Here is a 25,438-nt window from a genome sequence, read left to right on the forward strand (position 1 = left end):
GAACGAACGAACGCTCTAAAACAAAATATATTAAACTTGGTAAAACTGAAACAAGGAATGTGGTGTATAATTGTGTGAAATGTATTATGCAAATTGACTAGCAATTTCGCCAAACAAATATAAAGAAATAGGTTGCAGCAGTTTGTCTTTCGACTACACTTGAGAAATCCGCGATGGAACTGAGCGTGAAATAGCTTCAGTGACTTCTTATAGTACAGATTCGCTGTCAATCAAAAGGAGATGCAGTCTTTCGACAGATCCTCCAATCATCACGCGGAAGCCCGGAGTCCGGGCCAGCCCACTCTTCATTCACCCCCAGAGACGCTGAGCGTCCGTGGGCGGGACATAATCGCAGCATTTATCCAATGACCGTCTATTTTCGAGCACTGAAAAAACTGTTCAGAGCAGCCCCATTGAAGTCAATGGACGCTCGGCTTCAACAGGGAAATGCACTGACGCTACGGGAATGTATGAGAAGTAAATCGAGTCAGCCGACCTGCTATATGTAATGTAGCTGATTCTGAACGAACTCGTCTTCGAGATGAACGTGTTCTAATGCATTTTTAGTCAATAAATTGTTTAAACAATAGTACATATTTGACCATTATTTTTTTGACATTATAGGGGAAGCTGAGATTCCCTTGCAGTCTTAAAGAAATCCCCACTGGTCTGAAAAGTCTACATATGGTGCTAAAACTGTGGAAGGTCAATACAATCACTGAGACATAAAGATAAGTACAGGTGAAGGAAAAAATAAACTAATAAAATGAATTAAAAATTACAAATACGTATAAACCAACTAAAATGTATACATAAATAAGATAAAGAAGACAAAGAATTTAATAAAATAAAATAAATATATTTTCAACATATAAAATATGTTTTTTGTAAAGTAGTGTCCCTTACTTTACAACTTCAAAAGAGGCAACATTAATAAAGATCCCTTTTAACCATGAGAAAAAATAGTAAGCATGATATTATAAATAAAACTTAACTGCTAAATCAAATAACTGAATGTTATATTGGCATTGTACAAAATCTAAAACATATTCAGTTTAATTAAACATATTTTTAAAATTTCTAATTTGTTTGAAAGGAATATACAGATTGGCCCCATTGCTTTCAATTGAGCTTAACTTGTGTCGAACACAGAATATTCCTTTAACTGACCATCTTTCATTTAACAAAATATCCTTGTCTAATCTCACACTTTTGTCTTTAGATAGAATGAAACTAAAAATGTCAATTTTGGTTAAACTACGTTAAAAGTGAACCAAATTTTACAAGTTATCTTTGCACTAAAAATACTTTAATAATTATAATAATAATTCTACGGACCCCCAAGCACCATCGGCCCCAGTTTAAAAAACCCTGGCCTAGCCTTCTTAGGTGGTTGCTACCTATCTAGGCAGTCAACAGCAAGGTAGCTCACTAGTGTTCTGAACACAGCTTCTCTCTATATATTATATTCCTATATCTATATCTTCTATCATTTTAGAAGACATAATTGGCAATATTTTATACACGACTAAAACATCTAGTTCAAACTTACCACAAAGCGTTCTAGTCTGGTGCCTCCAGCATTCCCTATAAAGACCCCTGAGCTGGGCTGGAAGGTGAGTCTGTCCCGGCCCCTGTGGAACGCTACCCTGTGGTGCACCTCACAGTCCATATACAGCTTCACTTCTTCTCCTTGTACAACCAGCGTAAACCTTGCCCATCTTCCTGTAAGATCCCCCATCTTAAACGAAGCAGCCTCCTCGGTGTGTGTGGCACCAGGTTCGGTGTAATAAAGAACCACCCGTTGTGATCCATCTTCCACTGGTGCTAAAGCTACTCCTAAGTGAACAATCTTCTGCAGGGCATCGGTGATGGCGAAAAGGACTCCTCCACGGCGAGTGGTGGGTTTGGCTGTTACAATAATGGCAAAGTCGCGGAAGAAAGGGTCAGGGATGAAGGAGCGTGTGAGGCGGCCCACGTTAGCGTCTGGACCAAAGCTGTATGCGGGGAAGCCTTCAAAGCCAGTGATGAAGGAGACCGAGGGAGGCAAGGGTACGCCGATGAGCTCTGTTAGGTCCAATCGTCCACTAGAGCCCCTCTCTAGACATAAAGAAAGAATATCATAAATTAAAAACTCTAAATAAAGTTGTCAATTTAGGGCAACATAAAATTACAAAACCAGCTTGACCAGCTTTAAACCAGCTGAATGTGCATATGCATAGTCTTTCTTTCAGCTAGGTTTTCAAACGCTTTAGTCATACTAATAATTAATTGAAACTTAAGGTCTTTAAAATCCCCCAATGCATTTTCCTGCAGTTAAGCCCTGCAGTTTTATTACCATACACATTATATCGGTTTTACACTCCCTACAGGCATCCTCACAGGTTTCTACATCTTCATTTCCTTTCACATCAATCAGCTTCTGTTTCATCAAAATAACTCCTTGTTTCCTTTGCAGCTGAGAAACTAAAGCAGCACCATATGACCCAGAACTATCAGGCCCTGCACTAATCATGGTTCAGCCTCATTTAACCAAATATAAGTCGAACACAACAAACTGAGCCCAAATCAACAGACAATGAGCATCAGCAACTAAAACAATCTTTAAAAGGATGAATTATTATACTTGGTTTTTGCTAAAGACCTGGAACCACACACATGCTCTTGATTAGGGTTAAGGAGACCTGAACAAACAATTGCTTGCTCTGTAGGAGATGACCGGCATGAGCTAGAATCATCTGGAAGAGGTTAGCGTGGGCTAATAGGTGCAGTGCTGCTGAGAGAGTGCCTGTAACTTTGGGCTTGAAGTACCAAATGCGCCTAAACTCTTATCCAGCAAATGGCCCCTAGTGAGCAATACTTTGGTCTATCTCAAAGCTGGAGTTTGCTTTCAATGGAATTGCAAAAATAACTAGATACTGTAGGTAAAGTTTGTCAAGACTAACTTTGATGTTGGCTTGACAAAGACTGAAAGTTTAAACACATTTTAAATAAGTAAGTTTGAGGGTTTAAAATGAATGGGAAAAATTGGAATGCTAAATATGGCGGATGTAGAAAAGGAAGTCCTGCCTTACATGTAAAAGAGCCTTTTAGATAGTCATCACGTCAGTCAACTTGAGAAAGCGCGAGCACATTAGCTGACAAACAGCATTTTTTAGGGTGTTCTGAGCCAAAGAAGCACAATTTATGATACTATTGCTGTGAAAGTTTTACTGATGATTTCCTTTGACAAACTGTTTGAGAGATTTTGGTCATTCCCCAAGTGTATAGGAGCTGTACTTTCTTGCTGTTTGTATGCAAAGAAAATAGCTGCATGGAAGCATTCCAAAGATACCGGCAGAGTGAACCTACCTGCCTTGAACTGGACTTTGGTTACAGTTAGAACATCAAGCCAAGAAACAGAGAGAAAGAGAGAGAGAGACATTTGTTTACATTTAAATATTCTTGTCCAGTTTGAACAGTTTGTTAATGCAAGTCTATGGGATTTGGGGAATTTTTGATTGCCCGCTGTGTGAAAACCATAATTCTGATCAGTCAGAACTCAAGTCAGACCAGCCTGAAGGACTGCGTCAAATTTGGTGGATGTAGTTTGAAACTCTAGGAGTTACAGTCAGAAATGTTGGTCTTTGTTTAGGTATTTTGAAAAAAAATTAATAAAACATTCCTAGGCTCTTGGTGGGAGTGGGCAGGAGAGAAAGTAGGGGTGCAGGGACTATTCCCCATTTGCCAGCGTATGATGAGGTAACTGATGTTAATTAAGTCTTTAAGAACTTTGCACGCCTCACCTCGGGAGACCAGTCTCTACCAACTGGTGTCTTCTTATGTCCAGGAATGGAGTGGGGAACAAATCAGATGCATTGCCGGACTCACATCCCAGACCGCCGGCACGAATTAGATGCAACTCATGGACTGTGAATGATTAATAAAAATAAATGCTTGTCTCTTGCTCACCCCGCCACACTATGTCTCTAGAATATCAGTATAGACAAGGCTGTGAGGGATAGACTTACCATCTCTTCAACTGCACACACAGATCAAAGCTGTATAAAGCTCCTATATCACATCTGATTCTTCAAAACTCATGTTGGCTTTGTCAAGCCAACATAATTATTGTTTTCAAATGGATTCCCTAAACTCTCGCAGACATTGGTTGCATAAACAGATTGTCCTGCCCCAAACTCACACTACTGGTTGTGCAAATGTTTCTGTGTCAGGTTGGTCAGATTCCTCAAACATAATGCTCAAAAATGACTTTTCCTTTTCTGCATATCGAGGCCCGTTTCAGCTTTTCACGGCCTGATCTGCCCCGTCTTGCAGCCGGCCCACTGGAAAAAGTACCAGTTCTCCCTATGTCCAGTCCACCCCTGGGTGAAGGAATCCCTGAGGTAATACACTAATCTCTGTCATTACTTCTTTGCTAGTTTCATAGTTAATGCTGTGTGTTTTCTGTTATAGCATGAGACACATATCTGAATGAATGAATATTTATATCACACAAAATGCAAGTGTTTATTCAACAAGCCTCACCACAGCTGGGGTGAATAAACACGATTAAAGAAATCATTAAGTCAAACAGAAACGCAGATGATATTCAACCTCACTAAAGCAAGTCCAGTTTTGGCTTCAATAGCTATGGTCACTGAAAAATTGTATAATGGATACTTCATGAATGATCAGACTCTTAAAAATTTGTCAACTACACTTATTCTACACCAGAAAATCATCATTGGTCTTGTTTGGCTAGTGATTTAAACAGCTGCAGGGTTAAGCCCACACCCCTTAAATAAACTCATCATAAAAGCCAGATTCTCATCAAACTCAGTGCACAACTTTATGCTGTAGTGAGAAACACAAGGTTTAGATGAGAAAGGATTTTGTAGGTCAGAAAACATGTTCAATATTCCTGGTTGGAAGTTCTTTTCAGCCTCCAAGCTTACTGGAGCAAAGTTGCCCAATGCACATATAAAAAAGATTTTACTTTTGTTATTAGTATTATTAAAGATAGAATCCAAAATAACAAATCTGACTTTCCATGATGACAAATGTTATAAATGATTACGTGAACAGCTGTAGCAACAATATCTAAAGCATGTTTTCCCCTATAAAATACCACTAAAATCACCTTAAAAAACATATAAAATTCTCTGTATTCATCAATTAGAGCTAAAATTTCGTAATGTATAAGAATTAACGTTACAATGATGACATCAACAAATTGTTTAGTGTTTGTAATTTATTCTCAAGCTTTGAGCACTTATGAAGATAGCTCTCTTGATGTTGACCTATTGACATTTCACCATCTCTGTTGTAACTCATGGAAATTCTTAGCAAGCATAAGACATTCTGGAACAATGCTTATTTATTGGACATTTGCAAAATGGAACAGAGAGGTGCACTCCCAAGCCATATGGTGCCTATTAGCTTGAAAATTGGACAGTCAAAGCCTTTTGAATAAAGAGCTTAAAGCTTGAGTTATCGGGCTTTCAATGGATTGAGGTCAAGGATAATGTCAGGATGGGAGTCAAGGAGCACATTATTGCTTATTTTCTCATTCTTTCCCTGAATGGTGACCAAAGATTGTAGCCCTCTCTTGGAGGAGATGCTTTTATCATGTTACCTCAAAAGAGCAGTAGGAATAAGGAATAAACACATAATTACTTTGGTCAATTTAGACCAGTTTGTGGTAAAACAAATAATCGATTGAGCATGTTGACCATTAAATTCAAACAAGGCAAAGAAAATAATGACTCTCAAGTCCAAGTTTACTTAAACTGATAAAACACATTTGCATAATTTATGTGCATGACAGAACAAAACAATTAAGAATATGTCATGTATAAATTAAAGAAATTCCATGGTAAAGCATTAATAAAATCAACTCTAGTTTTGCAGTTTTAGTTAACAAAAGCCAAGAATAAGCAAATTTCCCTCTAAAAAATCAGAGTAAGGTGGATTACATGCACCCAAATCTATGAAAGAAGTGCATCTTTCCTCTTTTGTATAGTACAACCCAGGATCACAACCCAAACTTGATTTAACTTGACCTTTATATGCAAAACATTATGGCTATTAAAACATTAGACCCCTTTTTGGTGTTTTTGGTGTTGAAATCTGCAAATAATGTATCCCCAACCATTTGTAAGGTTGTAACCATTGATTCTATAATCTGTTTTACATCAACAGTAACTATAGTTCTGTGTGAGGTCCAATAAGATATGATCCATGCACCTCCGAGACAGCCAGATCACGTGGTTGCGGATGAGCATAAATACCACAACAAATGATGAGGAAATGAGAGCAAAGCCACAGATGTTCATGGAAGTGACCACTGTGCCATTTGTTACATCTAAAGTGAACGCAAGGATGAACTATAGATAATTAGCGATTACAGGCTAAAATAAATGGTATATTGGGTTATGTATCTCACACTAAATCAGACTCTACTGTAGAGTGGCAAAGTATTTGGATTTACAGCTAAATTCTATAGTTCCAAAACGATCACTCAGAAAATAAAAATGTTGCTTTCCCAAATGTTTAGGTGCCCTGCAATCGACCCCATTCCCCAATATCCCATCTAATGTTTTTGCATCAATTCAATGTTGACATTATTTCCCTCTAATGCTATTGATAGCATGTTGCGCAAGTAACCTTTGAGACACAGGTTCTGGTCCCATGGAAAACAAGAAGTAATTGCGTTCACATAAAAAGTGGTGAGCGCAATTCATTGGTTACATTTTCCCTCTAAAACAAAATATTTACATTTTGACAGTTAGGTTAAGCGTTGGGGTTATGGTGTCAGGTTAATAAAATATGCATGCAACTAAAAATACTACTACATTTTGGCACCCCTCTGTGGACATTTTACCCGGAATCCGGAGCCCAAATGTGCCATATGTTCAAAAACACTTCCAGCTTCAGCCACTGGGGGCAGTGGTTTAAATTTCTGTAAACACAGACCGATTTCAGCAGACACATTTTCGACATGCTGTTGCCAAATTCAAGGTACAATCAGTCTAAATCAGTGCCTGAAGGTCTTTGTAAGAAATGTTACTAATAAATATTTGCAAGCCATACACATTTTTTTCTATACTTTTCACGATATTAGCTTCAGCTGAATCAGTAATTACTTAAAACTGAATTGTGTCATTTCTGTTCCACTAGCGTCACCTAACGGAATTGCAAATATAATGACTCAAATTTATGTTTAACCACGCATGCCACTGTTTGCACAAACAGATAGTCCTTCCCCAAATTCACACTATTGGTTGAGACAATGTTGCAATTTTAGGCGGTTCTCTGTGCTCAAACAAACAGAACAGGTTTTTAACCTCACAGTGTCCTTGAATCTACAGAGCCTTCCCATGAGCTTTGTGTGAGGAGTTGACCTGCTTCAATTGTGAGCTCATACTTCAGAACATTACAGGAGGGATTGAAGTGCAAGAGAGGAACCATGGGAAAGCTTAAAGAACTGTCAGTCCTCAATGGAAATTATCTTGATGAATGCCAAATGTAGCTATAATAAATAGTGGTGAAATGAATCCATACCAGAATGATGAATTGTGAAGTGTCCAATTTAATTAATAAGTAAATCTGGTAATTTACTGTATTGCTGAAATGACTGTACAGTTGTTAGAAAGAAAGGGAACTACACTTCAAATGGATTCATTTGATAACTTTACCCCAATACTTGCAATATTGGTCCTGGTGTCTGTGGATAAATCCATGGATTTAAGTGCACGAGCTGAGGAAGAGCGAAGCAAATAGTGCTCATATCTGTGTGCTCGAGAGAAGATTGTCTATGTCACCTGTCACTCAAAACAGCTGCAACTTGCACTCATCATAACATTAAAAATAACACATTTCAGTACCAGATCATTACCTATATAATTTATATATATATATATATATATATATATATATATATATATATATATATATATACACACACACTTATATAGCACACTTCTGCTCAAGAACTACCAATGTTTTTTTTCTGCATTAGACACTGCACCAAACAAAGTTATTTAAAAAAGTGGTATGGACAAAATTGGACAAATTAAAAAGTGGCGGAGGCATGTCCCACCCATCCCACCCGTATATGATGCCTACAGTATATAGCAATCCTGACCTTAGCTTGAGGACACAGAGAGATAGGGCCAAATTGGCCTTATCATAGAGCTAGCTGAACAATTATATTCCTCAGCCACTCCCTTTAGTAACCCAGCTGAACAGTATTTATCTGCATTTATCAACATTTCCTTAATACAGCCACTTTCGTTCAGCCAAAAATAGTGCATTTCCTACTGCCTGCCTTTGATTTTAGAGTTTGCTTTCACTAGGGACTAAGTGAAAGTGAAGTAAATGGTTAGATTCAAAGATAATAATTGCCTGCACAAAGTCTCTGTTAATCAGCAGTTATTTTCAATATTAGCAGATATGTAGATGCTATGGTCTATGGGAATTGCTGGATGGACAAAATTGTATTTTCTAGTCAAACAAGTAGCTTAAATGAGCCAGTCAAGTATGAAAGGTAAAAATGTTAGTAACCTAAGTTGTATATTAAAAACACAAATGTAGAATGCTGCTCTGACATTAGCTGTCCTATAGAATAATTACATACGTTTTCAGTAGATATAAAACTATGCACTGAACGCATGGCTAAATGCCTTTCAATGAAGTAAAGTATCAGCCAGCAGAGCGGCAGTCATTCATAGATCACATGGAACCTCTACCATCTAGCAGAACTCTGTTTGTTTAGACACAAGTGTGTGAAACAGTGTAAGGAACTAGCGCCGTTCTGCATGCACACACTCACTATTGTAATGCAGGTACCCCAGTGGCAGTTCTAGCTTGTATGGCCCCTGGGCAATCACCACTAACCCCCCCCAATCATCACACTATCTGTGCCGCCCCCAGCAAGATGCTGCCCTGGCCGGCTGCCAATGCCTAATCTGCCACTGAAGTTCCCTTCAATTACAAGTGGAATTTGCCACAAACATTCAAATCAACCTCCTGCCTTCTTCCTTTCATTTGCTTCAGAGTTCAAACAAGCATAAAAGGAAACAGTTTAAACAGTACAGCTGCCCCCTATTAGGGGCACACTATGACTAGCAAGGGCCCCGGGGCCAATTTTCATTTGTTCTGTTTTACAGTCAGACTAATTAAAACACACAGCACGGATGTGGTAATGAAACCGCTCAACTGAAACACGTTTGCTGAACAGCCGCTGTTCTTAAAGAGACAGTACCATTTTAATGTTTGATATACATAATGTAAACTCAATGTGAATATTACAATTTATGCATACAAAATGCAATTTTGATTCAATTTATCGTTGGACCTCGTCTTTCCGTCTCTTAAAGTTGACCACATTTATATCCATATCAGCAATTAAGGTTATTAACTGGTTAAGACTTTCTGAAAAAAGATCAAATGCTCCATTTAGGTTTAAATACTCCATAGAGTATTCATCTATTAGGAATAGAAACTGAAACTTTCTTTGTCTTTTTTTTTTTCATTTGAAAATGTTAAGTGTTTTGTTTTGTTAGTTTGTCCTGTGTTTAGCAGTCTTTTACCAATCAGGTTTACCAGGGACGAACTGCTGAACATTCGGCAGCACATACCAGATAATCTTTTCCCGGTTTTTCAATATTCGGACGTTTTGCTGGACATTTTAGTTGGAGGCGCTGCTGTGTTGTTTAGATGCGCTAAGAGACGCAGGCGAGGGAAACGAGCTGGCGCGCTGGTTAAACTCCGTCAGCGCGGCGTTCGAACAGCACTGCTGAGCATTCATCTCGCAAATCTCCGCTCTCTTCCCAACAAAACGGACGAACTACATCTCCTCACACATACTAATAAGGACTTTTCAAACTCTGCTGCACTGTGCTTCACTGAAACCTGGCTGAGTGAAGCCATTCCGGACAGCGCATTACATCTGCCGGGCTTCCAGCTGTTCAGAGCGGATCGCATCGCGGAGTTAACGGGGAAAACGAGAGGAGGTGGAACATGCTTTTACATCAACGAAAGTTGGTGTACAGATGTAACAACACTAAAGAGGATGTGCTGTCCTAATCTGGAAGCGCTCTTTATTAACTGTAAGCCGTTCTACTCGCCGCAGGAGTTTTCTTCGTTTATTCTGGTGTGTGTTTACATTCCTCCTAACGCGTCTGGGAACTTAGCGCTGCAACAGCTGGCTGATCAAATCTCAGACACAGAACAACAATACCTGGACTCAGTCATTATTATTCTTGGGGACTTTAACAAAACAAATCTCACACGCGAACTGCCCAAATACAGACAACACATTACATGCCCCACCAGAGACAGGAATATATTGGATCACTGCTATACAACATTAAAGGATGCATATCGCTCTGTCCCACGTGCAGCTTTGGGACTCTCTGTTCACTGTCTGGTTCATCTTCTCCCGACCTACAGGCAGAAATTAAAATTACTACTTACTAATTACAGGACTCCTACCCCCGACCCTGTGGCGGACCAACGACTGGCTGATGACCTGAATGTGTTTTACTGCAGATTTGAAAGGCCCGATTTCACACCCCACATGCACTCGGACCTTCATTTCACACAACCATTAACACCTCCTGCAACCCCCCTCCTCCCCCCTCCTGCTACACTACCTGCACTCAAGATCTGTGAGGACGATGTGTGCTGTGTCTTTCGGAAGCAAAGGACAAGGAAGGCTCCAGGACCAGATGGCATCTCACCAGCTTGCCTTTGTTCCTGTGCTAACCAACTGGCCCCCATCTTCACTCAGATCTACAGTAGATCACTGGAGCAGTGTGAAGTCCCATGCTGCTTCAAACGCTCAGTCATTATCCCCGTCCCTAAGAAACCTAAAATCACAGGACTTAATGACTACAGACCTGTCGCCCTGACATCTGTGGTCATGAAGTCATTTGAGAGACTGGTGTTGGCCCACCCACCTGAAGGACATCACTGGACCCTTTCTGGACCCCCTTCAATTTGCTTATCGAGCAAACAGGTCTGTGGATGATGCAGTCAACATGGGTTTTCATCATATCCTGCAACATCTGGACAGACCGGGGACATACGTAAGGATCCTTTTTGTGGACTTCAGCTCGGCTTTCAACACAATCATACCAGATATACTCCGGACTAAGTTAAACCAACTCCCTGTTCCCACCTCTACCTATCAGTGGATTACCAGCTTTCTGACGGACAGGCAGCAGCTTGTGAGGCAGGGAAAATTCACTTCCACCACCTGTACCATCAGCACTGGTGCCCCCCAGGGATGTGTGCTCTCCCCACTACTCTTCTCCCTGTACACCAATGACTGCACCACCAAGGACCCCTCTGTCAAGCTCCTGAAGTTTGCAGACGACACCACTGTCATCGGCCTCATCCGAGATGATGATGAGTCTGCATATAGAAAGGAGTTTGGGCTGGCTGTCTGGTGCAGTCAAAACAACCTGGAGCTGAACACGCTCAAAACAGTGGAGATGATTGTGGACTTTAGGAGGAACACCCCAACATTGTCCCCCCTCACCATTCTAAACAGCACTGTGGCAGCAGTGGTGTCATTCAGGTTCCTGGGCACTACCATCTCACAGGACCTGAAGTGGGAGATACACATCGACTCCATTGTGAAAAAGGCCCAGCAGAGGTTGTACTTCCTTCGCCAGCTGAGGAAGTTCAACCTGCCACCAGTGCTGCTGAAACAGTTCTACTCAGCAGTCATTGAGTCTGTCCTCTGCACTTCAATAACTGTCTGGTTTGGTGCAGCTACGAAATCAGACATCAGAAGACTACAAAGGACAGTTCGGTCTGCTGAGAGGATTATTGGTTGCCCCCTGCCCCCCCTTCAAGAACTCTACACTTCCAGAGTGAGGAAAAAGGCTGGTAAAATCACTCTGGACCCCACTCACCCCGCCCACTACCTTTTGAACTGTTGCCTTCTGGCCGGGCTTCAGAGCTCTGAACACCAGAACCGTCAGACACAGGAACAGTTTTTTCCCTCAGGCCATCCATCTAATGAACAATTAAATTGCCCCATTGAGCAATAATTATGTGCAATACACAGTTTAATTTTAATTTTAATTTATATTATCCAACATATCTACTTCTGCCATTACTTACATTGCTCTGTACATAATATACAGGTTTTTGTTCTTTATATAACAGATTGTATTAGATTTGCACTACGTGTGTGTATGTGGATATGTATGAAGGTGAGTGTATGTGCGTATATGTATAATTATTTATTTTGTGTTCTTTTCTGTTTTTAATTACCTATGTCTTGCTGCTGTTTTTGGTATTGTTTGTATTGTTGTAGAGTGGAAGCTCCTGTCACCTAGACAAATTCCTTGTATGTGTAAGCATACTTGGCAATAAAGCTGATTCTGATTCTGATTTTTTAACTCTGATAAGGTGCTCTATGAATTTAACATTATTATTATTATTATTATTAACTAAATAATGGTGTCCTATCATACAAAATCCTGATAGACTTGTGTGACTTTTACCTGTTTGTAGGTTACATTGATTTATTATTTTTCTTTTAGTACTTGAATTTCTATTTATTATTCACTGCAAAATGTGTGCTTGACATTTCACAATTTGCTTGACACCTCTTGCCTCTAGAAAGTTGTTATACATGCACAGACAAACGAAAATTACGTTTCATGCATATATTAATATCTGAAATACCAGTAATAACCACAACATATTCCACAATTAATGTAGCCTACAAATTCAGCTTCATCTAGTAAGAATTTTTTTTAATAAAATAATATATTTGTAATAATAATTATTATTTTTAGGCTATTAGTATGAAAAGGCATATACAAGTCATATTTTATTAATATAAATTATTACTGTCAGATTAACATAAAAATGGGCATTTCACAAATTTTGGACGTACTTCCGGCTTAAGCCCCGCCCACACCCGGTTCTATCCGAATACAGAGACAGATACAGATCATTTTGTCATATGAACAGATACAGATACAAATACAGATAATGGCTTCATTGCACACCCCTACTGCGTAGGGCACCAACTCCCTAGGGGGGCACCATCTCACCATAAGGGGACACCAGAAACTCCATCTCACCATAATAAACTACTAAGTTTTGTAAAATAATTTTTTATTCCATGTCCATGCAGATTAATGGTCTACTTGTACTATGGCCCATTAGGTGTTAAAAAGACATATCAGTGCCACCGGAATAGCAGAGGTGTACATTATTTGCTCATCCACCTTCATCCTTACTTAATGGTTCGGGCCACTTATGGAGCTTCATATCAACATTTACCTGGTTGAGGCCCAACACTCATACAAGGAAGGAGTGTGTTGAGCTGAGATCAAAGAGAGAAAGAGGGCAAAACTCAGAAGCAAGATGACAAAAGAAAACCAAGAGACTCAAAGGCAATTCCTTATATATATATATATATATATATATATATATATATATATTTATTTAACCACAGTACCACCGCTCCCTATATGCAGACTGTGTAGGGCACCAACTCCCTAGGGGGGCACCATCTTACTCTAGGAGGGCACCAGAAATCCCCCCCCCCACACCGCATCAATTTGCCCAGCGGTGGCCCTAATTAACCACTTTCAAGCTTTAATTCATTGCAAAAAGTCAGCAAACACAGATTTGTTTTTTTTAGCTCAGCTAATAAAATGTAGTCACAGTAATACAGGAAGCAAGATGTATCTCGTGTCTATTTCTGTTTGTTATGACTGACAATGATTGATAGCTTTTGGCAGAAGAACCTCCAGGCGCTTTTTTAGTAATACTGCAATTGTTCTGACCCTTTGCTAAAACAACTAACCATCTCTAGAGTCAGGCTCAGCTTCCTCCAAGTTTATGATTAATTGATCCCTGGCTGTGGATGGAGACAAAGCAAAAACAATAAAATACAGCAGGGGTGATATCAGCCAGCAAGGTAAGGAACCAAAACAATACAGATGCTGTGGAATTAAAGGGAGCACATTTATTGTGGCACATGAGTTGGCGACACAACAGGGAGATCAGGCGGTGCTTATAACTGCACATCTGTTTCTCCGTTCATTACGAGGATCTGTCATGACTCCCTATACAGAGTGAAATCATTCCATCAAGACCTGTTTATACCTGAGCCAGGGTTGCTGCACTAATATTAGCTTGTGATCTGGGGAAGCATGTGACAGTCTTGCCAAAATGTGACAGTCTTTCCTTCCTTTATAGGGTTGACTACAATATGTCTGCTGGTAATGCCAGATTGCAACATCAGGACTTTCAACATGATTCAGACATGATCTAAGAGCTTTGATGTGTGATAGCTTTAATTAAATGTGAGCTTTAATGTATTTCACTTTAAACATCACGTAGGACATTGTACATATGTTAACCGCAAAACAATCAGAAAGGATGTCAGAAATCAAAAGTTGAAAAGTAACACTTTTTGGACAGGTCTCATGGTAACCATAGTATTCTTTGAAATACCTTGGAGATGCATATAAATATGAATATGCTAATCATTCAGTACTATAGTATATATATCAGTGCCACAGGGATATATTATCTGATATATCAGTGTATAGATTTCTCTTTCGCTCTATCACTCCCTTTGTTTCGTGTCTTCTTCTATTCCACTTCATCAATCTCTCCTTCATAAACACAGTCACTCTGAAAGACATGTAAGGAGCAGGCGACCAGTCTTCGACCGTAACATTCTTGTGCCGATTCCAAATTTGAAAGCGACAGAAGCAGCCTTTTCAGCCTAAACTGCAGGCCAGCGTTTAACAGGACAGGCTCTTACTGTCTAAATCAAGCCTTTTGGATTAAACCAGTAACATGAGCTTTCAAACAACTCCTGGACCTGATATAATCCCCTGGCCCTTTAACGTCCTCCTAATATGTGTGGCGTCTCCTTTATTGGAAACCTCTGTCAAGCACCAGGGGAGTGAGCTTATTCTGTCAGGGACTAATAACGGATGAAATATGAATCCATTTCAGTCTTTTGAGGTAGGGATAGTTCAGGTATCGCAAAGGAAATTAAAGCAGAGAGATGGAACATGCTTTCAGTCATATCTGATCCTCTAATTATCTGTTCTCTTGTTCAGCCACTGATAAGACATATGATTGAGCAGTAATAGTGGTGCATTCACATACAGTATCTTTCTGGTATGGAGGGAGAACATTAATTCTCTTGTTTGGGAGGAACATGTTTGGAATATTTTTTTTTTTAGATGAGCTTTGGGGGTCTTGACCAAGATAACTTTTTATTGAGACTTCAGAATTATAGTTGAAGGCAGTTTTACATTACAGCATTGAAAGTACTAACAGGGTGAATGTTGTAATATTAAGGCTGAACACAGAAATGTGTAGTTCTATTTATATGGAATTTAAAAGTTGGCTATCCAAGACAAACTAACTTGTTAACCCTTGTGCGTCAGTTTAAAAATGTTACTCCGAGGTCCTTAGAGGACAAAAATGTCCACGTCAAAAAACTGCCATAATAATATTATATATTAATATTATTTTCCACTTTCAATTAGATCATGTTTAAACCAACATCAGTTCTGATCGTAACTACCAAATATTCATTCATTTTCAGGATTTGAACCCTTTAAATGCCAGTTTGTTTAAATAATGCCACTGTTATTTTCTATGGAAAAAAGCAGAGAAATAATATTATTTTCCATATACTAAATGCTAAGGGGAATGTTTTCTGGGATTATCACAGTCTGGGATATGTCAATGATTAGCAACAACATTGATTTTGATGCATTTTTTTTTTTTTTTTTGCAATGTCAGAAAAAAAACAACAAAAAAAAAACACACTCAGTACCTTAGAGGACAAAAATGCCTGCTTCAAAAAAACTACCATAGAAATATTATATATATTCATATTATTTTCCACTTTCACTGACTTTTTTTTAAACAACATCAGTCCTGATCATAACTAGCAAATATTCATTCATTCATTCATTCATTTTCAGGATTTGAACCCTTTAAATGTCAGTTTGTTTATATAATGCCACTGATGTTTTACTCTCTCACTCACACACACACACACACACACACACACACACACACACAAAACAAAACACACTCTTACATCCATACCAACTAGTGGCGGGCCGTGCGTTTTAAGTCTAGGCCTTCAGTGTGATTCATGCCATTAAGAAAACACAGTTTCACAATGAATAAGACACCCTATGCCTTTGGGCATCATACATTATGCCACAGCTAACTAGTAATACCAGTTGACATTTTAAAAACACGTCCACGCACAAAAGCCAGAACTTGAAACAACACTTAATGCTCAAACAAGCCAAATTTTAACTGCAGTATGACTGTTTTGTGTAATGAATGTCTCCTGAACAGACATTCAAAATCATAATTTTTCATATGAATCAACCAAGGAGGTCTATCTGGAGAAATCTATTTAATAATATTTCCAATTTAAACATTGCTTGCAATAGATTTCGTTTTGTCAGGGTACACATTTCCATTCAAGTGGGTTTGATTCTCATTAGATATGTCTCCTAGCAACCCAACTGATAAACAATGCTGCAGCGCTAGCATTTGTGCTTCAAGTGACCGATCAAAAGAGTTTATTATGTTTTATACACTCGTTTCTGCAGGCGTTTGTTAAACAAGCTTTAATATCATGTAATGTGGAAACAAACTCATTTATCGATATTACTTAATAAAGTGAATTATATCTTTGTATATCTCCCTGAGTGTCGAAATGTTTGTGTGACATCTGCCCCTGCATCTCATCGAAATCAGTTGAGAATATCGAATAGCACGAGTCTACAAGTTGTAATTCTGACTCAAAGGTGCATTCCATTGCACTTTTCCTAGTAGGAGGTTGTCAAATCTGACTTTCCAAGTTGAATGGAATGCAGCACTACTTTTCAAAACTTGACCCGACACTGAATGCTCAAGCAGCTTAATTTACACTTAGAAAACTCCTGATGTTGCTATAACAATGCAAAAAGCACTTACCAATTTACATGAAGTGAAAATCAGTCCTCCTTATCTGTTTAATAAATTAAGCAAATCGCACGGTCATGCAGAACATCTCAGGTTTTTAAATCCATAAGGATCTTTCTCAATGGAGATAGCGGCCGTGACAGCCGACTCATCAGCAAGATCTCGTGCTCTTCGCTTTTAAATTAAAGCGTGATTACGTCACTCAAGGCCAGCTAGAAGACCTCGACCAGGACATATTGTAAAGATTACACCTAACATATAAGAACATATAAATCAATCTGATTGGCTGATGAATCTGACAATCTGACTTTAGTTGCTCATTAATTTGCACTGTTGAGGGATTCTGTGGAAATTCTGAAGGCCTGAGGGGGTGGAGCTCAGACTCATGCGCTGCTTTGGGCATGCGATTTGTGAAACAGTTGTCACGCTTTGCTTGTAAGCATCAAGGAACAAATTCTGACTGGATAAACATTTAGTTTTTCTCTATTTGTTTGAAGATTAATTAAGAGTGGAAATTGTGTTCGTCAATAGCTCTGTGACACCTGCTGAAGGTGGCTGCTGGCTGAAGAATGTGATGCTGAGGTAGTGCTCGATCTGGTGGTACTGTAGCAGTTCATGGCCCGGCTACAAAAAAGAAACGGCAGAGTTGTTCCAGTGCTACCGCCCGGCATCGCTGGATGAGGCAGTCCAGTTAGCTGAAGACAATATGGTGGCATATTTGGGAGCCGGCAAGAACTCTTTCTCTTCCCTCTCTCCCTCTTTGTCCTCCTCTGTCTATCCTCAATCTCCCTCTCCTTCCCCTGTCCTGTTCCGGTTCCCCAGAAAAGGGGAATCGTGTCCCCAAAACCCATTCCCCATTCCCGTGGACCATTCAACCCACTAGGTTGCCCTATCCCTCTCCCCCACACGCTGGTGAATCCGCTGCCACAGGTGTGGCCATAAAGTCTGGGGCGGTCTGCTGGAGCTGTGGGGAATCTGGGCACTTCCAGGACCGGTGCCCCACAATGCAGGTGGAGACACTGGTCCGAATCCCTGATGATTGAGCAGGAGTGTACAGAATACCTGTGAGTATTACGGGGGTTACATACCAAGCCTTGGTGGATTCAGGTTGTAATCAACCCTCCATTCACCAAAGCTTGTTTCGATCAGAGGCTTTGGATACAAACCAGCAGGTGAAGGTGTTTGCACAGGGATATACAAAATTAACCTTTAGTGATGATTATTATTCAATTGCAGGGTCAAAAGCATAGTGTTGAGGCTGAGGTTAGTCCCGGCCTCTCCCATCCACTAATCTTGGGTATGAAGTGGCCAGTATTTACAATGGTATTGAGGGGGATATGTGTGGATGGATCTTCCCGGTCATATGGATCTCATAGAGCACGATATTGAAATGATCCGAGGGGTAGTGGTACGTAGCCATCCCTACAGATTACCCGATCACAAAAAAATAAGTGGTTTGGGAAGAATTAAAGGCTATGCTGGATATGGGAGTAACCACCACTTTGTGGTTTTGGTTCAAGAAAGCAATGGCTCAGTCCAGTTCTGTGTGAATTATAGAAAAGTCAATGCGGTATCTAAATTTTATGCGTACCCAATGCCTCGAATTGATGAGCTGCTCGATCACTTAGGCAGTAATTTTCAGTAATGATTGGTAACTTCACCTGCGGCATCTGAGGGCTGTCCTGAGATCGTTGAGATGGGAGGGACTCATGGCAAACCCAAAGAAGTGCGCAATTGGGTGGGTGGAAGTGCGGTATCTGGGCTTCCACTTGGGACATGGGCAGGTGCGGCCCCAAATTGATAAGACAACAGCAATTAGAGCCTCCCAGAGACCTAAGACCAAAAATGAGTTCGGACAGTTCCTGGGGCTGGCTGGCTATTATCGCAGATTTGTGTCTAAATATTTGACCATCACCAGCCTGCTGACTGATCTAACTAAAAAGGGGGCACCAGATCCTGTCCAGTTGACGGAGCCGTGTCAGCAAGCGTTCACGTGGGTGAGAGCTGCACTTCATGGCGAGCCTTTATTTCACATTCCCTTTTGGGGCGATGGGGATATGTGTTGATGTGGGCGTGGCCGAGTGACGCCTGTGGAGAGCGAGGCCAGGAGAGAAAGAACGGTAAGGATTGACACCTGTGGGAAATTATCTCTAACAGCTGTTCTGTGTTGCACTGAAAGCTGGAGAGGGATGAAAGAGGAAATCCAGACTACCGGAGGAGAGAGATTAAAGAAGAGAGTTAAAGAGCCTGTCACACAGATCAATATTTAAAGTCCTTTTATACTATCAGTTTTCAATATTAACATTCTTCTTCTTGTGTTTTGGCAATTTGCATTCACCACCTACTAAGCAGGGAGGAATGTATCGTTTTAAAAAAATGCTTAAATGGGTGTTTCTCACCCATACCTATCATATTGCTTCAGAACCACTGGAGTCTTATGTATTTTATGTTGCCGGGAATTTTTGTCACCTTTCACTTGCATTGTATGGACCTACAGAGATGTTCTTCGAAAAATCTTAATCTGTGTTCTGCAGAAGAACGTAAGTCATACACACCTGGGATGGCATGAGGGTGATTACATGATAAGAGAATTTTCATTTTTGGGTGAACTTTCCCTTTAAATTGTCTTTAAATTTTTTTAGGCAAAATAATGTTTAAACAATATTTTTAAACTCATCATAGTTATCCATTAATATTTATTAAACTTTTATATTTTTACAAAGATACACAGAAATATTAAGAAAAACAAACTGCATACCTGTACTTCTGCATAGTTACAGTTGTTATAGATGTTAATATAGGCAAATAAATCTGCTAATGTCAAATAAACACAGTACTAATCTTTCTGTGTGGGTCATTAATAAAGGATTGTGGACAGAGACATTTAAAAAGCTAAAAGGAACTAGAGTTCATTACAGAATTATTATTTACATGTGCAAAGAAATCTGCAAAACAGCCAAAGAAAGTCTACGTTTATGCCATGTAAGGTCAGACAATGCACTAATAGTGGATTAATGCACATACAAACAGATAAAAAAAAAAACATTAAACTGTCAAAGTAACCGCTCGTATAGACCAGGGCTGTATAACATGCAGTCCATTGCTGGGTGGTAAACATCACTTTACCTCAATGGCCAACAGCTGTGTTTAAGCAGCTGTGAGGTCACATACTTGAAACAAAGTGTTAGGGGACTTGAAGTCTTACTTAAATTGCTTGTACCTTTGGCAGCCTGCTTCCAAAATGCAACCTTTGAGTCTGAAACCTTTAAGCATAAGTGTGAAGCTTTCCAAAAGAATCGGAAAAGGAGAAAAAGAAACTGAAAAGAAAAAGAATAATGGAAGGAAAATGGGAATGGCCATAGTGCTGACTGAAATCTTACGTAACATTAATGTTTAAGTATGACAGTTTTCGGGAAAGTTCTTGCTTCTTAAGAAAATGAATTCCATGACATGCTTGTAACTTTATTTAAATTCATCACTGCCATCCTAAAAACACTATGAAAATGGAAGTGGCTTAAGTTGTAATGATGTCAAGGAAAAAATGTATTTCAAGGACTCATGAATCTGACATTTTATATTTCTTTCCCTGGCCCTAGGGTCAGCCACATTATACATTGATTCACTGATAAGCAGCATGTCCTATCAGGCTTTTTTGCATCAACTCCAGTGCATTTACCTTCTCTTGTAGTGCGAGCAGAAGCGTGTTGCATAAGCAGCATCAGAGACCTGGGTTCGGATCCTAGAAAATGGAGCTCACACATGCCCGTACGCCCAACAACAGATACCGCTTTGGCCACTGGGGGCAGTGTTTTGAATTTCAGTAAGTACAGACCAATTTCAGCAAAAGAAAAGTCAACCTACTGTTTCCAATTTCACTGTGGGATCAATCTGGAACTTTATATTTTAGATGTACATTTGGAACCACCAAAACATCTGCTTGTTCTGGGGATTTCACACTCATACATACACTTATGAACAAAAGTGCAAACACACTCAAACATTTAAGGAACCCTAAAGAGTAATAACTTGGAACGCTGAATTTGGTTAAATATCTTTTACCAAGATATTTTGATGTCTCCCATCTGCTTATCTCTGTTCTATAGAATCACAAACAGCTTTTGTGATTCATACATGTTCCTATTAGGCAAATTTTCTGATCAAGTCAAGTCAAGTCAAGTGGTTTTTATTGTCGTTTCAACCATATACAGTTAGTACAGTACACAGCAAAACGAGACAACGTTCCTCCAGGACCATGGTGCTACATAATAACAACAAAGGACCAACATAGGACCACATGAGACAACACAACGAAATAAAATACCTATATAAACTACCTATATATACCTATATAAAGTGCACATGCAAACATGTGCAAAGTACGGGACAGTACAACACATTACTGACAATGAACAGGACAATAGACACAGTGCAGCGCCGACCAGTACTCAGTAGTGCAAAAAGATGACAGTTTCTAAAAATGTAAACATAACATACTATGAGATAATGTTCTATGCACATAGCAGTTATTGAGGTAGCAGACAGTTATAAAGTGACAGTTATTAAAGTGCAACTCAGGACACGTGATCCAACCTGTGGTCCACTCTCCTTATACACCTGTCAACGGAGTCTCCCGTAATTTGTATGGCCCAAACCTCGTTATATGAATAATCACATCAATATATTATTTCAAGGTTGTCCGGTTGCCGGATCTTGTAAGAAAACATCCTACTCACACCCATTTGTGGCCTCAACCTGGCAACCTACAACCCAGTTGCGCTGTTGATATCTGCGCGGGTGGTAGACGCGGGAAGTTGAATCATGTATCACTGGTAGATGGGAGGAGAAGACTTAGCTAGTGCTCCGGCAGAAAAACTAAATATACATGTAAATATAACAACAACTGGACGGAAACATTTTATTTCATATCTCGAAGCCATATCGACAATGGCGACGCCTTTTGCAAAGTGTGTCGCAATGATTTTAATACTGGACACGGTGAGAAATATTACGTTACTCAGCACATTAAATCAAAACGGCACAATTTGTTTTTATTTAGCCTGCCTCTGCCATCCAGCACCCCCATACTGGAGGTGACCAGGGCCCAAAAACAAGACCTTTAGGAATACAAGATCCAAATGACTCAAGACAGTGTAAGGCATTTTTATGGTTTTCCACATTACTTCAGCGTGTACCAAGAGATGAAAAACCCCAACTGATATCACTTTACATAGTCGCAGGATGAAGGGACATTTTTAAAGCTCTAAGAAAGACGTGCTATCCCAAATGACAATGTGTTCTGTGCAAATAAAGTGAGTAGAAGCTCTCAAAGTAATGTTTTTCTATTAGTAAATTAGAAAATGGTAAAAGTCAAAAAGGTGAAAAAAGACATTATACTCATATGTTGTGATTTTATTCTGAACTATCAAGTGTGACACCATGCATTACTGCCTGCTGTTGAACCTTGTAGTTGCAAAAGTATTTGCTCTTCAGAAGCATCTGGACTTAACCTTTTACACCACCAAGAGAACATCAGCCTAGCAACTAAATCCATAAATCTACATACTGAGCTTTTAATAGGGGACCTACTGTTGCTGCTGCTTGATCTTATCTTAAACTTTATGTTTGAACTCCATGTGTGCATCCACATATAAATCAGAAATGCCATCTATATAAATCAGAAACTGAGGAAATACAAATTGGCTGGAGAGACTTATGACAGGTTTGTGGAAGCCTTTGTTTCATGAGTTATGAGGCATTACAGCACAAACATTTAAAGCTGCACTATGGGCGATTATTTGGTTAAAAATGAACAAATTACCATTATTGATTAAGTACATACACGATCAGCCACAACATTACAACAATCTATATTGTGTAGGTCCTCCTCATGCTACCAAAACAGCGATGACCTGTATCTCCGAATAGCATTATGAGATGCTATTCTTCTCACCACAATTGTACAGAGTGGTTATCTGAGTTACCGTAGACTTTGTCAATCTGGCCATTCAGTGTTGACCTCTCTAATCAACAAGGGGTTTTCATCTGAATAACTGCCACTGACTAGATATTTTGGCACCATTTGGAGTAAATTTTACAGACGGTTGTGTGTGAAAATCCCAGGAGATCAGCAGTTACAGAAATACTCAAACCACCCCATCTGGTGCCAACAATCACCCATGTGATAATCTAATCAGCCAATTGTGTGGCAGCAGTGCAGTGCATAAAATCATTCAGATACAGGTCAGGAGTAAGGCTGCAACTAACTATTATTTTTATAATCGATTAATCTAATGATTATTAGAATGATTATTCGACTATTCTGCAATTGTTGCACCGATTAATCATTAGCTTATAACCGATTATTCAGCTTGTGCCCTATCTTAAAAGGTTGTATTATATGTGCTTCCTAACAATGAAGAAGAAAAAATCATCTTTTAAAATAGCTCTAAATGATATTCACTGAATTTAAGGAAAAATTATTTTTATTAAGTTTAATTCAGTAAAGAAATTCACTGCAAAAAATCCTGTTGTTATCAAGTGTTTTTGTCTTGTTTTCCATTTAAAATGGTCTAAAAATCCTTAAAACAAAATAAATTTTCTTGAGAAGCAGCAAATAAGATAAATAGACTTGCTTTAAGAGATGTATCTTAAATATACAGTAAGAGTATTTTGTATGTAAGTGTATTTTTTACATGGTTATAATTCTGTGAGTGCAGTAAAGACAAAATATACTTATATTCAAGATCTATTCTCTAAAAGCAAGTCTCAGTAACTTATATGCTGCTTCTCTTATATTCTGCGAGCGTCCCAACGACAGAGTGTGCATCAGCCGGATGCAGTTTCAATCTCTCCCCCTCAGATCGGGACAATTTGCAATACTCATAGAAGAGGCGCTGACCACACAGAGAAATGGCAGTTTCGGAGTTTGTAGATATTTACATGACCTCTCTCGTGCGTCATCATTAAAGTTTAATGTGAACTCATGTTATGTTAAATGAGATCAAATGACTATTCGACATTGACTATTCGACATTGACTAGTCAACGTTGATGATAATCATTTCAGCCCTAGTCAGGAGCTTCAGTTAATGTTCACATCAACCATCAGAATGGAGAAAATTAAATCTCAGTGATTTGAAGCGTGGCATAATTGTTGGTGTCAGATGGGCTGGTTTGAGTATTTCTGTAACTGTTGATCTCTTGGGATTTTCACACATAACAGTCTCTAGAATTTACTCCGAATGGTGCCAAAAACATCCAGTGAGGGGCAGTTCTGCGGTTGGAAATGCCTTGTTGATGATGGAGGTCAACAGAGAATGGCCAGACTGGTTTGAACTGACAAAGTCTACAGCAACTCCGAACAATTTTTGTGAGAAGAATAGCATCTCAGAATGCTATTCTGAGAAGCGGGTTGGCGCTGTTTTGGCGGCACGAGGGGGACCTCCACAATATTAGGTATGTGGTTTTAATGTACAGCTGATCAGTGTATAAAATCAGTGTTCAAAACAATGTCCTTACCTTACCCTGATTCACTATGGTAAGCCTATAAAAATAATTTGTATTTTGAGCTGTTGGTTTCGAATTGGCACGAAATCACTGGCACATACAGGAAAGAAGTAGGCTACCAGCTGTCGCTTGATTCGGCTGGAGAAATGAACTACGCTGTTCAGTTCATTTTCACTCACACAGTTCAGGACAGCATCATTGCAGTCTAGATGAATGTTTATCTGTTATCCGTTTGGCGAAGTTGTTTACCTGCTATAATGCTTGGATATGTTTTCTGGTAGGGTTGTTGAAGATAATATTGCTGCCATGATTTTATGAATCGAACATCACTCGTGTATAAACCGATCACAATGTATCTATGTTGTCCAGGGAAGTTACTGTGACATGTTTAATATGTATGACGGAATTGCAAAAATAAACATTGTTTTCAAACCGCTTTCTGAATACACCCTTCATACGCCTTTGGTCAAACTAACAGATAGTTCTGCCCCAATCTCATGCCATTGGTTGAGTCAATGTTGTTGTGTCTGGCTGGATGCCGAACGGGTTTCTCAAAATAAACAGAGGAATGTTGAAAGTGCCATGGAGCTGCAGTGTTTACACTTTTTGGGGAAATCAACCTACTTATGGCTTACTTATAATTGTTACAGCATGTTAAGATGGGATGGGAGAAAGTATTTGAACATGAAAAAAATAACACACATAAGGGTTTAATATTTAAGTTATATTGGTAGGAAAGCAATACCATTTAAATGGCACTGTAGCTTCACAGTTCAGGTATCACCATATTAAAAAAACACTGGTTGATTTGCTGGTCTTAACAGTTTTAGTTTGTCACCTCACATGACAAATCTGGTGTTCTGGATTAGTTCTGGATCTAATATGTATGTCAAAAGAGTAAAACTATGACTAAAAAAAAACTGTGAAAAAATTAACACCGTATATACATCATA

At 39.3% G+C, this 25,438-nt stretch overlaps 1 protein-coding gene across 1 annotated transcript in view; it reads right to left on the reverse strand.

Moving 5' to 3' along the window:
• LOC127635274 (collagen alpha-1(XV) chain-like) overlaps window positions 1-25,438 on the reverse strand; it is a 119,689-nt gene that overhangs the window by 77,788 nt on the left and 16,463 nt on the right. Inside the window, exon 3 of the mRNA XM_052115182.1 lies at window positions 1,553-2,100. Within this exon, the coding sequence (XP_051971142.1) occupies window positions 1,553-2,100 (548 nt within the window). The remainder of the gene's footprint in view (window positions 1-1,552; window positions 2,101-25,438) is intronic.

The sequence above is a fragment of the Xyrauchen texanus genome, chromosome 42 (genome assembly GCF_025860055.1).
Source record: "Xyrauchen texanus isolate HMW12.3.18 chromosome 42, RBS_HiC_50CHRs, whole genome shotgun sequence".
Classification (NCBI taxonomy): Eukaryota; Metazoa; Chordata; class Actinopteri; order Cypriniformes; family Catostomidae; genus Xyrauchen; species Xyrauchen texanus.